Below are 14415 nucleotides of genomic sequence, written 5' to 3' on the forward strand. Positions count from 1 at the left end.
GCTGTTCCTAATTGCAAATGTTAATTTATTCCCACATTGACAGATGTTTTCCTCTAGCTTCATTCAAGCCATATTGCTGGGAATTTCCTTTTGCTGGGGGTGGGGGTGGGGGTTATCCTGATCAGCTTCCTTGGCTTTAGCAGAAGCCTGTAGAGATGCAGTAAACAAGAGTTTGTGCCGATCCTTTTGCTGCAGTTAACTGGCCAATCGTAAGAACTCCAGAGGAAATTCCACATTTCAGAAAATCAAGGCAGGAAGAAAAAGTGAGTTGTGAACTCATTAAATTACATAGAATTTACAGCACACAAAGAGGCCACTCAGCCCAATAGGTCTATGTCAGTATTTATGCTCCACACGAGCCTCCTTCCACCTTACTTCATCTTGCCCTACCCGCATATCCTTCTATTCCTTTTGCCCTCGTGCTTGGCTAGCTTCTTTAAAATGCATCTATACCATTCGCTGCAACCACTCCGTGTTCCACATTCTCACCACTCTCTGGGTAAAGAAATTTCTCCTGAATTCTCTATTGGATTAATTAGTGACCTATCTTAAACTTACAGTCCTTAGTTTTGGTTCTCTCATCCCTCAAAAATTGGAAATGCCTACTCTCCGCCTACCATATCAAAACCCCTTCATAATTTGGAGACTTCTATTTAGGTCACCTTACAGTCTTTTCCTTTCCTGCACAACAAAACATTCATTTGGCTGAGATTATCTCCATCTTGTACGATAAATGTTCCTGGATGAATAGTTCTTAGTTCACATTCAGCCATTATAGTAACGCTTGCTACGCATTACCTCTCTTTGGATATTGATGTCTGCTCCTTGCAGAATCAGTTCCCGAACACAATCCTTATGATTACAGTATGAAGCTACCATTAGAGCAGTGGTCCCAAGCTGCCAATAAGAAAATATTAATCAAAAACTGGATGGAAGGTTGGGATATTTACTGAAATCACCCATGAATCGAATGGAGTTAGCAGACAATGCATGCAGTTAAAAAAAACACATGGAAAAAGTATTCTATTTTGAAAGCTTTGCTGTAACCCCTACCACAATGGTTTATGGGAAAGGGGATACACTTCAAGTGCTGTTGGCATGCATTCATTGACCATACACTGTCTCTGCAGTCTGCATCCATTCGACCGCTGTTTAAAAGCAGCCTCAAGAGAGTCACGTTTCCTTTTCGTGCAGTCCAGAATACAGCATTTGCAAGTGGCATTTCCCTCTGTCAGAAAAATACAAGTTCAGTTTCAGTATTAAAATATATATCATCAAAATATGTAAGCAAGTTTGAATAGTCCTTAAACATTTTGTAGTTTTAAGGTGGAACTGAAGAAATCGCAAGCCAATTTACGTTATAATTTTTGTAATATCAGATCATTTGTTACACAAATTCTGTATTCCAAGTGTTTGTGGTTAGAAACATGCATGGTACAACTAAGGGCTAGGGCCGTCCCCTAAAAGAAAAACTTGCATTTATGTAGTGCCTTGCACAACTTCAGCGCCTCCGAAAGCTCTTCACAGCCAATTAAGTTCTTTTGAAGTGTAGTCACTGTTGTAATGTAGGAAACGCAACAGCAGTTTGCACACAGCAAGCTCCCACAAACAGCCTTGTAATAATGACCAGTTAATCTATTTTTTTTGGTGATGTAGATTGAGGGATAAATGTTGGCCAGGACACCAGGAATAACTCCCTTGCTCTTCTTCAAAATAGTGCTATGAAATCTTTCATCTCCATCTGAGAGGGCAGATGGAGCAAACATCTCATCCAGTAAAAGATACCTTCAACAATGAAATACTCCCTCACTCCAAGAAGATTACACAATGCAACATAAACACTTGCATTGCTATAGTGCCTTTAATGTAGTAAATGTCCCAAGGTGCTTCATGAGTGCTAGCAAACAAAATTTGACACAAAGCCGTTAAGGCATTATTAGGACAGATGACCAAAAGCTTGGTCACAGAGGTAGGTTTTAAGGAGTGTCTTGAAGGAGGAGGAAGCAGCAATAAGGAAATTTTTTAAAAAATTACTAGAGGTAATTTTCATCTCCCAGAAGGGAGTCTGGAAGACTTAGCTAGGGCGCTATCCAGTTTTCAGGTCATCCCTCTCCTATGCATCATTGAAGCAAACTGCCACCACAAAGCTTGCTCTCTATGGGAGGCAGGAAATTGGTTGCTGCTGTAGGTTTTAAAGAGTCTGAAGCAACCAAAACAGGGATGCAGCATTGTGGAGCTGATGAAGATGTGTCCGGGCAAGAAGAGATGGAGCACTGCCCAGCGGTTTCAGATACAATAAAAGCAGAATACTGTGGATGCTGGAAATCTGAAATAAAAACAAAGTACTGGAAATACTCAACAAGTCTAGCAGCATCTGTGGAGCGAGAAACGGGGTTTCAGATACAGTTGTGGAGATACTGTCGGAGCGAGTTCACAATAGAAAGCTCCCCTTTTCCATACATGGTCAGCAGGTACCGAGGAAAATGGCAAGATTTGGCACTACATGCGATTGTGATCAGCATTTTCTCCTGGACGTCACTGCAGTGCTAGTATAAATTTAATGATTTCATTAGGAATGCCAAGATGAAACTCTCCATCACATATCTTGTACTTTCTGTAGGATTCTACCTTTGCCTCAGCAGCATCAAGCCTTCCTTTTGCCTCTTGGCAGGACTGTCCATAAATCAGGAAAGACTTCACTGCATCTCCTTTCTTCTTGTACTCACACCCTGAAAAGCTGTTACTGCCCTCAGAAGACAAGATTAAAGGCACTCTACCTGAATGCACGTAGCATTCGCAACAAGGTAGATGATTTAAAGGCACAAATAGAGGTAAATGGGTATGATTTAATTGCCATTATGGAAATGTGGCTACAGAGTGACCAAGACTGGGAACTAAATATTCACGGATATTCGACATTTAGGAAGGACAAGAAAAAAAGGAAAAGGAGGTGGTTATGCGCTGGTAATAAGGGATGGGATCTGTACATTAGTCAGGGAGGATCTCAGATCGGAAGAACAAAATGTGGAATCTGTTTGAGTGGAGTGAAGAAACAGCAAGGGACAACAAAGATTGGTAGGAATTGTTTATCGGCCACCAAACAGTAGTGGTAGTGTGGGGCACAGTATTAATCAGGAGATTAGAGAAGCATGTAGCATGGGTAATACAGTAATTATGGGTGACTTCAATCTGCACATAGACTGGGTAAACCTAATGAGCACTAATGCTGTGGAGGACGAGTTTCTGGAGTGTTAGGGATGGTTTTCTAGAGCAGTAGGTTAAGGAACCGACTAGAGAACTAGTATTATGTAATGAGAAAGGGCTAATTAATCTTGTTATAAAAGAACTTTTAGGGATGAGTGACCATAATATGATAGAATTTTACATGAAGTTTGAAAGTGAGATAGTTCAATCTGAAGCCAGGGGGTTAAATTTAAACAAAGGAAATTATGAAGGTATGAGGGGCAAATTTGCTGAGATGGATTGGGAAAATACATTAAAAGGCGTGACTATCCATTGTCTATGCACTGTCTCCAAAGAATTATTACATAGTTTACAGAAACTATACATTCCTTCAAGGCACAAAAAGCCCCAAAAGTATATGCAGTCAATGTAAGCTAACAAAAGAAGTTAAAGATTGTATAAGATTAAAAGAAAAGGCCTATAAAGATGCCAGAAATAGTAGTAAACCTGAGGATTGGGAAGATTTTAGAATACAGCAAAGGAGGACCAAGAAACTGATAAAGAAAGGGAGAATAGAATATGAAGGTAAACTAGCAAAAAAACATAAAAACAGACTGTAAGAGCTTCTATAGGTATGCAAAAAGGAAACATTTGGCTGAGACAAATGCGGGTCCATTACAGGCAGAGTCAGGAGAATTTATAATGGGGAATAAAGAAATGGCAGAGAATCATAGAAAATTTAAGGGACAGAAAGAGGTCACATGGCCTATTGTGTCTGTGCCGGCCGAAAAAACAATTCACCCATTCTAATCCCACCTTCCAGCATTTGGTCCATAGCCCTGCAGATTATGGCACTTGAGGTGCATTCCCTGAGCTGAGTGTTTCTGCCTCAACTACCCTTTCAGTCAGTGATTTACAGACCCCCACCACCCTCTGGGTGAAAAAGTTTTTTCTTTCCTCCCCTCTAATTTTTCTGCCAATCGCTTTAAATCTATGCCCCCCCTTGTCACTGACCTCTCTGCTAAGACCTCCACTCTATCCAGGCCCCTCAAAATTTTGTACATTTCAATCATCTCCCCTCAGCCTTCTCTGTTCCAAGGAGAACAACCCCAGTCTCTCCAATCTTTCCTCATAGCTGCATTTTTCCAGTCCTGGCAACATCCTCGTAAATCTCCTCTGTATCCTCTCTAGTGCAATTACATCCTTTCTGTAATGAGGTGACCAGAACTGCGCACAGTACTCAAGTTGTAGCCTACCCCCAATGAGTTATGCAGTTCCAGCATAACCTCCCTGCTCTTATATTCTATACCTCGGCTAATAAAGGAAAGGATTCCATATGCCTTCTTAACCACCTTACCGATCTGTCCTGCTACCTTCAAGGATCTGTGGACATTCACTCCAAGGGCCCTTACTTCCTCTACACTTCTCAGTATTTTCCCATTGTGTATTCCTTTGCCTTGTTTGACCTCCCCAAATGCATCACCTCACACTTCTCCAAGTTGAATTCCATTTGCCACTTTTCTGCCCATCTGACCAGACCATCAATATTTTCTTGCAGTCCACAGCCATCCTCCTCGCTATCTACCACACAGCCAATCTTTGTCATCTGCAGACTTCTTGATCATACTCCCTACATTTACATCCAAATCGTTAATATATACCACAAAAAGCAGAGGACTCGGTACTGAGCCCTGCGGAATGCCACTGGAAACAGCCCTCAAGTCACAAAAACACCGTCAACAATTACCCTTTGTTTCCTGCCACTGAGCCAATTTTGTATCCACCTTGCTGCATTTCCCTGATATTATGAGATTTTATTTTTTTAACCAATCTGCCATGTGGGACGTTGTCAAAAGCCTTGCTAAAATCCATTTAGACCACTTCAACTGCGCTACCCTCATCTATCTTCTTTGTTACTTCTTCAAAAAATTCAATCGTTAGTCAAAGAAGATCTTCCCTGAATAAATCCATGCTGACTATCCTTGATTAACCTGTGCCTTTCTAAGTGACAGTTTATCAGGTGTCTCATAATAGACTCCAATAATTTTCCCACTACTGAGGTTAGACTGACTGGCTTGTAATTATTCGGTCTATCCCTTGCTCCCTTTTTAAACAGAGGTACGTTAGCAGTTCTCCAATCTTCCAGCACTGCACCTGTATCCAGTGAGGACTGGAAAAATGAGGGTCAGACCTTCTGCTATTTATTCTCTTGCTGCTTTTAACAGCCTGGGCTACATTTCATCCGGCCCTGGTGATCTTTCAATTTTCAAGGATGCTAATCCCATTAATACTTCCTCTCTCCCTATGTTTATCATATCCAGTACGTCACACTGCTCCTCCTTAACTACAATATCTGCCCCCTTTTTTGTGAAGATGGGTGCAAAGTATTCATTCAGAACCATACCAACATCTTCAGCCCCTAAACATAGGTTACCTTTTTGGTCTTTTGTGGGCCCTACTCTCTCCTTAATTATCCTCTTACTCTTAATGTATTGATAAAACATCTTTGCGTTGACCTTGATTTTTCTTGCCAATATTCTTTCATGCCCTTTCTTTGCTTTCCTAATTTCCTTTTGGATTTCACCCCTCCACTTTCTACTTTGAGAAGCTAAATGATTACTTTGTGTCTGTCTTCACTGAGGAAGATACAAGAAATCTTCCAGAATTAGAGATCCAAGGGACTAGTAATTGAACGAAATTAGTATCAGTAAGAAGGTTGTATTGGAGAAATTAATGGGGCTGAAGGTTGATAAGTCCCCAGGACCTGATATTCTACATCCCAGAGTGTTGAAAGAGGTAACTATAGAGATAATGGATGAATTGATGATCATCTTCCAAAATTCCATAGATTCTGGAACAGTTCCTGCAGATTGGAAGATAACAAATGTCACCCCACTATTTAAGAAGGGAGGGAGAGAGAAAACAGGGAACTACAGACCTGTTAGCCTTACATCAGTAGGAGGGAAAATGTTAGAATCTATTGTAAAGGATGTGATAAATGGACACTTTGATAATAATGATCTGATTGGGCATAGTCAACATGGACTTATGAAAGGGAAATCATGTTTGACAAACCTGTTGGAGTTTTTTGAGGATGTTACTAACAGAATTGATAAAGGGAGTCATTGGATGTAGTATACTTGGATTTTCAGAAGGCTTTTGATGAAGTCCCCCACAGGTGGTTGGTTAGCAAAATTAAAGCACATTGCATGGATTAAGGATTGGTTAACAGGCAGAAAACAGAAAGTGGGAATAAATGGGTCATTCTTGCATTGGCAGGCTGTGACGAATGGAATACTGCAAGGATCGGTACTTGGGCCCCAGCTGTTCACAGTATATATCAATGATCTGGATGTGGGGACCAAATGTAATATTTCCAAGTTCGTGGATGACACAAAACTAGGTGGGAATGTGTGTCGTGAGGAAGATGCAAAGCAGCTTCAAGTGGATTTGGACAGATGTAGTGACTGGGCAAGAATGTGGCAGATGGAATATAATGTGGAAAAATGTGAGGTTACCCATTTTGGTAGGACGAATAGATGTGCAGAATATTTCTTAAATGCTAAGAGATTAGAAAGTGTAGATGTACAAAGGGACCTGGGTGTCCTTGTCAATAAGTCACTGAAAGCTAACATGCAGATGCAGCAAGCAATTAAGAAAGCTACTGGTATGTTAGCCTTTATCACAAGAGGATTTGAGTACAGGAGTAGCGAAGTCTTGCTTCAATTGTATAGAACCTTGGTTAGACCGCACCTGGAGTAGTGTGCAGTTTTGGTCCCCTTACCATAGGAAGGATATTATTGCCATAGAGGGAGTGCAATGAAGGTTAACTTGACTTGTTCCCGGGATGGCGGAACTGTCCTATGAAGAGAGATTGGGGAAACTGGGCCTGTATTCTCGAGAGTTTTGAAGAATGAGAGGTGATCTCATTGAAACCTACAAAATATTTAAAGGGATAGACAGGTGTTACGACCAGGTGAGAAATGTGTCTAGGGGTCTTTTACTATCTTAACCTGGTCTTAGTGTAATAGGGTTTAATTTTAAATGCACTGTGGTTTGAGCTCCCCTCTTGTGAATTCTTGTTCACAACTTTCCAATTATAAGGCAAAGAAATGAGCACAAACAGGCTTTCTTTGGCTTAAAGAAGATGAAATTTATTAAACCTTAAGCTCTAATCCGGTTCATGTCTATGGATATATGACACACCCATGCTAGCATACACACGCAGTATACACATGCAGATAGGAACAGAAAAGATAAGAGGAAAATATAGTAGAGAGGGTTCGGGGCAATATCTTGTTACGGTGCTTCGAGCTCACTGTAGTCCTTTTGTAAGTAGTCTTGCTTTTAGTTGGGGTCCAGTGGTTGTCTTAAAACCTTGTTCACGGAGGAAACTTTTATCTCTTTGATTTTCATGTGTTTTCACAAGATTCAGTTCCTTGGGAAGGAGATGGAAGCAGGCAGAGAGGAGGCGGTAATTCTTGCTTCAGTTCTAAAAGATATCTTTACTCCATGAGCACACGGCATTGTCTCCATTCAAATTCTTTGTTGGAAGTTCAAATTCAAAAAAAATCCAGCCAGCTAGTCACGTGACTAGAACTGGTTTGACCAATTCTTCTGTGTATTGGGGAACCAACAACTGGGTCCCTTTTGTTCCAAAACTGCTAGTTACTATACAAAAATGTCTTTCCAGTCAGGGGCTTGCAATTTTAAGTTTTAATGTTCATGTGGCGAAATAATGGGTGCCTCAGTCTTGGCAGGTCAGGGGTTTGCCTGACACCTCCACACCCAGGGGAATGAAATGCGATTTGAGGAAAAACGGCACATTTCATTACAGAGTTTGAGAGAAATGTAAGATACAGAAAGAAAAACCATGCATTTCTCTCATTCATTTCCATTCATTCACCAATCTTAAAAGCTTATTAAAAATGGTCTTTTTCTGGGTGCCAGGGCTGCTTTAATTTGCTCTTTTTTCCTCAGGAGAGTTGGGGGGGGGTGGTGCGGGTCTATCCTGAACTCCCTGATTCATGCAAAAACTTTCAGCTTCACTTTTGGGTGGTTCCCTTTTCCTCTGTGGGGGAGGAGTCTCTGTTACTCTCCCCTTTGTTCTCTGGGAAACTCCTACCTGCAGGTATTTGTACAGACTAAACTGCATTCTCCTGTGACACTTCGACTAGGTGGGGCATCACCCTCATGATTTCTCTGCCCCCTAGAGGTCTCTCTTTGTCTCTGCAGATTCCTGTAAATGCTGTTAGCAACTCTGGTGGGGTGCTTCTAGAGTCTGCATTTACATAGGAGGATGTGGAGTCTGACTTTTCACATTTTTTTAGGGATTGTTGACCAGACCATAAGGGTTTTCATCCAGGATTCTTCCCGGACTTCCTTTAACCAACCCTCTTGGTCACTTTTTCCCCTTTTCTTTCTAAACTTTAGCCAGCCATGTGCCAGCCTGTACCTTTTGTTCTCTGCAGGGGTCCCTTACAGTTCACCAGCCCTCTGCTGGAGGGTGTTCCTAACATCAGTACAGGACTTTGGGGTGCAGGTCTCACTTTAGGTTGGGGTTACCCGTCAACCTGACACATGTGGCAACTCCTGCAGCACTCCACCACATCTTTGTGGGGTTTTGGCCAGTCAAACTGCTGTCTTATGCGGGCTTTGGTCTTTCATATACCAGCATGTACAGCCACTGTAGTCTCGTGGGCCCTTCTGAATATTTCTCCCCGGTACCTCTGTGGCACCGCTGAACTACTGTCCACTCCTTGCTCTCAGGTCTGTGAGGAGAACTCCATTTCCTCATCAGTACCTCATTCTTTAAACAATAGCAATCAGGGACTCCCTCTGCTTCACTTTCAAACTGGGCAGCCTGTGCTAACTCTTGCAATACTGGGTCGGCTCGCTGAGCCTCAGCTAGGGAAAATCAATTTAATTCATTCCCTGGGTCTCCTAACTTTCCAAAGTAAGTCTTGGACATGCAGACCTCATGGTTATTTGCCTGCCATGCCAATGGAGTCTCCTCTGGGGGAGCTGGTTTGATCAGGGCCTGACCCACTACACATTCAGGGACTTGGCAGGGGACCATCTGCTGCCACTGCCCTGTCTCTCTGACCTCCTGAGGTCATTCTTTCACGACTGGGGGGGGACTACCACCTTCACCTGTGCCAGATCATTACCGAGGAGCAGGTCAACCACATCCACAGGCAAACTAAGGGTGGCACAGTGGGTAGCACCGCAGACTCACAGCTCTAGTGACCTGGGTTCGGTTCTGGGTACTGCCTGTGTGGAGTTTGTAAGTTCTCCCTGTGACTGTGTGGGTTTCCACTGGGTGCTCCAATTTCCTCCTTCAGCCAAAGACTTGCAGGTTGATAGGTAAATTGGCCATTGTAAATTGCCCCAAGTGTAGGTAGGAGGATTGAGGGAAGGTGGGGATGTGGTAGGGAATATGGGATTAATGTAGGATTAGCATAAATGGGTGGTTGATGGTTAGCACAGACTCGGTGGGCCGAAGGACCTGTTTCAATGCGATATCTCTCTATGACTATGACTAGGGACAATCCCTACAGTCGCGGGTCCCGAAGCTAGGTTGCACTCCAGTTGCACAGGTACAAGCATACACTGCCCTCCAATACCATAGCCACCCAATCTAATCCCACTTTCCAGCACCTGGTCCATAGCCTTACCAGCTACAGTACTTCAGATGCATGTCCAGGTACCTTTTTAAAAGAATTGAGGGTTTCTGCCTCCACCACTGTTCCTGGCAATGAATTTGAGACACCCACCATCCTCTGGGTGAAAACGTTTTTCCTCATGTCCCCTCTAATCCTTCCACCAATCACCTTAAATCTGTGCCCCCTGATAATTGACCTCTCCGCGAGGGGAAGCAGGTCCTCCTGACTACTCTATCTAGGCCCCTCACAATTTTGTATACCTCTATTAAGTCACCCCTCAGCCTGCCCTGTTCTAAGGAAAACAACCTGAGCCTATTCAATCTGTCCTCATAGCTGCAATTTTTGAGCCCTGCGAACATTTTTGTAAATCTCCTCTGTACGCTCTCCAGAGCAATTATGTCCTTTTCTGTAATGTGGTGACTAGAACTGTACACAATACTCCAACTGTGGCCTAACCAGTGTTTTATACAGTTCCAGCATTACATTCCTGCTTTTGTATTCTGTACCTCGGCTAATAAAGGAAAGCATGCCATATGCCTTCTTCACTACTCTCTACCTGTCCTGCCACTTTCAGGGACCTATAGACATGTACTCCAAGGTCTCTCAGTCCTTCTACCCCTCTCAATATCCTCCGGTTTATTGTGTATTCCCTCGCTTTATTTGCTCTTCCCAAATGCATTACCTCACACTTATCTGGATTGAATTCCATTTGCCACTTTTCTGCCCACTCAACCAAACCATTGATATCATTCTGGAGTCTACAGCTATCCTCTTCACTATCAACTACATGGCCAATTTTTGTATCATCAGCAAATCCCAATCATGCCTCCCACATTTAAGTCTAAATCATTAATATATACCACAAACAACAAGGGACCCAACACTGAGCCCTGTGGAACACCACTGGAAACAGCTTTCCATTCACAAAAACATCTGTCGACCACTACTCTTTGTTTCCTGTCACTGAGCCAATTGGAACTGTATAATATAGAATATAGAACATTACAGCGCAGTACAGGCCCTTCGGCCCTCGATGTTGCGCCGACCTGTGAAACCATCTGACCTACACTATTCCATTTTCATCCATATGTCTATCCAATGACCACTTAAATGCCCTTAAAGTTGGCGAATCTACTACTGCTGCAGGCAGGGCGTTCCACGCCCTTACTACTCTCTGAGTAAAGAAACTACCTCTCACATCTGTCCTATATCTATCACCCCTCAACTTGAAGCTATGTCCCCTTGTGTTTGCCATCACCATCCGAGGAAAAAGACGCTCACTATCCACCCTATCTAACCCGCTGATTATCTTATATGTCTCTATTAAGTCACCTCTCCTCCTCCTTCTCTCCAACGAAAACAACCTCAAGTCCCTCAGCCTTTCCTCGTAAGACCTTCCCTCCATACCAGGCAACATCCTAGTAAATCTCCTCTGCACCCTTTCCATAGCTTCCACATCCTTCCTATAATGCGGTGACCAGAACTGCACGCAATACTCCAGGTGCGGTCTCACCAGAGTTTTGTACAGCTGCAGCATGACCTCATGGCTCCGAAACTCGATCCCCCTACTAATAAAAGCTAACACACCATATGCCTTCTTAACAGCCCTATTAACCTGGTTAGCAACCTTCAGGGATTTATGCACCTGGACACCAAGATCTCTCTGTTCATCTACACTACCAAGAATCTTCCCATTAGCCCAGTACTCTGCATTCCTGTTACTCCTTCCAAAGTGAATCATCTCACACTTTTCCGCATTAAACTCCATTTGCCATCTCTCAGCCCAGCTCTGCAGCCTATCTATGTCCCTCTGTACCCTACAACATCCTTCGGCACTATCCACAACTCCACCGACCTTCGTGTCATCCGCAAATTTACTAACCCACCCTTCTACACCCTCATCCAGGTCATTTATAAAAATGACAAACAGCAGTGGCCCCAAAACAGATCCTTGCGGTACACCACTAGTAACTAAACTCCAGGATGAACATTTGCCATCAACCACCACCTTCTGTCTTCTTTCAGCTAGCCAATTTCTGATCCAAAGCTCTAAATCACCTTCAACCCCATACTTCCGTATTTTCTGCAATAGCCTACCGTGGGGAACCTTATCAAACGCCTTACTGAAATCCATATACACCACATCCACTGCTTTACCCTCATCCACCTGTTTGGTCACCTTCTCGAAAAACTCAATAAGGTTTGTGAGGCACGACCTACCCGTCACAAAACCGTGCTGACTATCTCTAATGAACTTATTCTTTTCAAGATGATTATAAATCCTGTCTCTTATAACCTTTTCCAACATTTTACCCACAACCGAAGTAAAGCTCACAGGTCTATAATTACCAGGGCTGTCTCTACTCCCCTTCTTGAACAAGGGGACAACATTTGCTATCCTCCAGTCTTCCGGCACTATTCCTGTCGACAATGACGACATAAAGATCAAGGACAAAGGCTCTGCAATCTCCTCCCTAGCTTCCCAGAGAATCCTAGGATAAATCCCATCTGGCCCAGGGGACTTATCTATTTTCACACTTTCCAAAATTGATAACACCTCCTCCTTGTGAACCTCAATCCCATCTAGCCTAGTAGCCTGAATCTCAGTATTCTCAACAACATTTTCTTTCTCTACTGTAAATACTGACGCAAAATATTCATTTAACACTTCCCCTATCTCCTCTGATTCCACACACAACTTCCCACTACTATCCTTGATTGGCCCGAATCTAACTCTAGTCATTCTTTTATTCCTGATATACCTATAGAAAGCCTTAGGGTTTTCCCTGATCCTATCCACCAATGACTTCTCGTGTCCTCTCCTTGCTCTTTTTAGCTCTCCCTTTAGATCCTTCCTGGCTAGCTTGTAGCTCTCAAGCGCCCTAACTGAGCCTTCACGTCTCATCCTAACATAAGCCGCCTTCTTCCTCTTGACAAACGCTTCAACTTCTTTAGTAAACCACGGCTCCCTCGCTCGACAACTTCCTCCCTGCCTCACAGGTACATACTTATCAAGGACACACAGTAGCTGCTCCTTGAATAAGCTCCACATTTCGATTGTTCCCATCCCCTGCAGTTTCCTTCCCCATCCTACGCATCCTAAATCTTGCCTAATCGCATCATAATTTCCTTTCCCCCAGCTATAATTCTTGCCCTGCGGTATATACCTGTCCCTGCCCATCGCTAAGGTAAACCTAACCGAATTGTGATCACTATCACCAAAGTGCTCACCTACATCTAAATCTAACACCTGGCCAGGTTCATTTCCCAGTACCAAATCCAATGTGGCATCGCCCCTGGTTGGCCTGTCTTCATACTGTGTCAGAAAACCCTCCTGCACACACTGGACAAAAACTGACCCATCTAAAGTACTCGAACTATAGTATTTCCAGTCGATATTTGGAAAGTTAAAGTCCCCCATAACAACTACTCTCTTTGCTTCCTGCCCATTCATGTATCTGTCTAGATACATCTTAAAAGACGCTATCGTGCCCGCGTCTACCACCTCTGTTGGCAACGCGTTCCAGTCAGCCACCACCCTCTGCGTAAAGAACTTTCCACGCATATCCCCCCTAAACTTTTCCCCTCTCACTTTGAACTCATGACCCCTAGTAATTGAATCCCCCACTCTGGGAAAAGGCTTCTTGCTATCCACCCTGTCTTTACCTCTCATGATTTTGTACACCTCAATCAGGTCCCCCCTCAACCTCCGTCTTTCTAATGAAAATAATCCTAATCTACTCAACCTCTCTTCATAGCTAGCGCCCTCCATACCAGACAACATCCTGGTGAACCTCCTCTGCACCCTCTCCAAAGCATCCACATCCTTTTGGTAATGTGGCGACCAGAACTGCACGCAGTATTCCAAATGTGGCCGAACCAAAGTCTTATACAACTGTAACATGACCTTCCAACCCTTGTACTCAATACCCCGTCCGATGAAGGAAAGCATGCCGTAATGCCTTCTTGACCACTCTATTGACCTGCGTTGCCACCTTCAGGGAACAGTGGACCTGAACACCCAAATCTCTCTGTACATCAATTTTCCCCAGGACTTTTCCATTCACTGGATAATTCACTCTTGAATTGGATCTTCCAAAATGCATCACCTCGCATTTGCCCTGATTGAACTCCATCTGCCATTTCTCTGCCCAACTCTCCAATCTATCTATATTCTGCTGTATTCTCTGACAGTCCCCTTCACTATCTGCTACTCCACCAATCTTAGTGTCATCTGCAAACTTGCTAATCAGACCACCTATACTTTCCTCCAAATCATTTATGTATATCACAAACAACAGTGGTCCCAGCACGGATCCCTGTGGAACACCACTGGTCACACGTCTCCATTTTGAGAAACTCCCTTCCACTGCTACTCTCTGTCTCCTGTTGCCCAGCCAGTTCTTTATCCATCTAGCTAGTACACCCTGGACCCCATGCGACTTTACTTTCTCCATCAGCCTACCATGGGGAACCTTATCAAACGCCTTACTGAAGTCCATGTATATGACATCTACAGCCCTTCCCTCATCAATCAACTTGGTCACTTCCTCAAAGAATTCTATTA

At 43.4% G+C, this 14415-nt stretch overlaps 1 protein-coding gene across 4 annotated transcripts in view; it reads right to left on the minus strand.

Annotated features, from left to right (window-relative positions):
- Positions 1–14415, minus strand: part of ankrd29 (ankyrin repeat domain 29) — a 75834-nt gene that overhangs the window by 46569 nt on the left and 14850 nt on the right. For 3 of the 4 annotated variants that reach the window (XM_068031089.1, XM_068031088.1, XM_068031087.1), the window contains exons 2-3: positions 1118–1228; positions 799–897 (exon numbers count right to left, since the gene is read on the minus strand). In XM_068031089.1, coding sequence (XP_067887190.1) covers positions 799–897; positions 1118–1228 — 210 coding nt within the window. The remainder of the gene's footprint in view (positions 1–798; positions 898–1117; positions 1229–14415) is intronic. The other variant, XM_068031090.1, reaches the window with a different exon arrangement.

This window comes from Heterodontus francisci, chromosome 5, assembly GCF_036365525.1.
Source record: "Heterodontus francisci isolate sHetFra1 chromosome 5, sHetFra1.hap1, whole genome shotgun sequence".
NCBI classification, from domain to species: Eukaryota; Metazoa; Chordata; class Chondrichthyes; order Heterodontiformes; family Heterodontidae; genus Heterodontus; species Heterodontus francisci.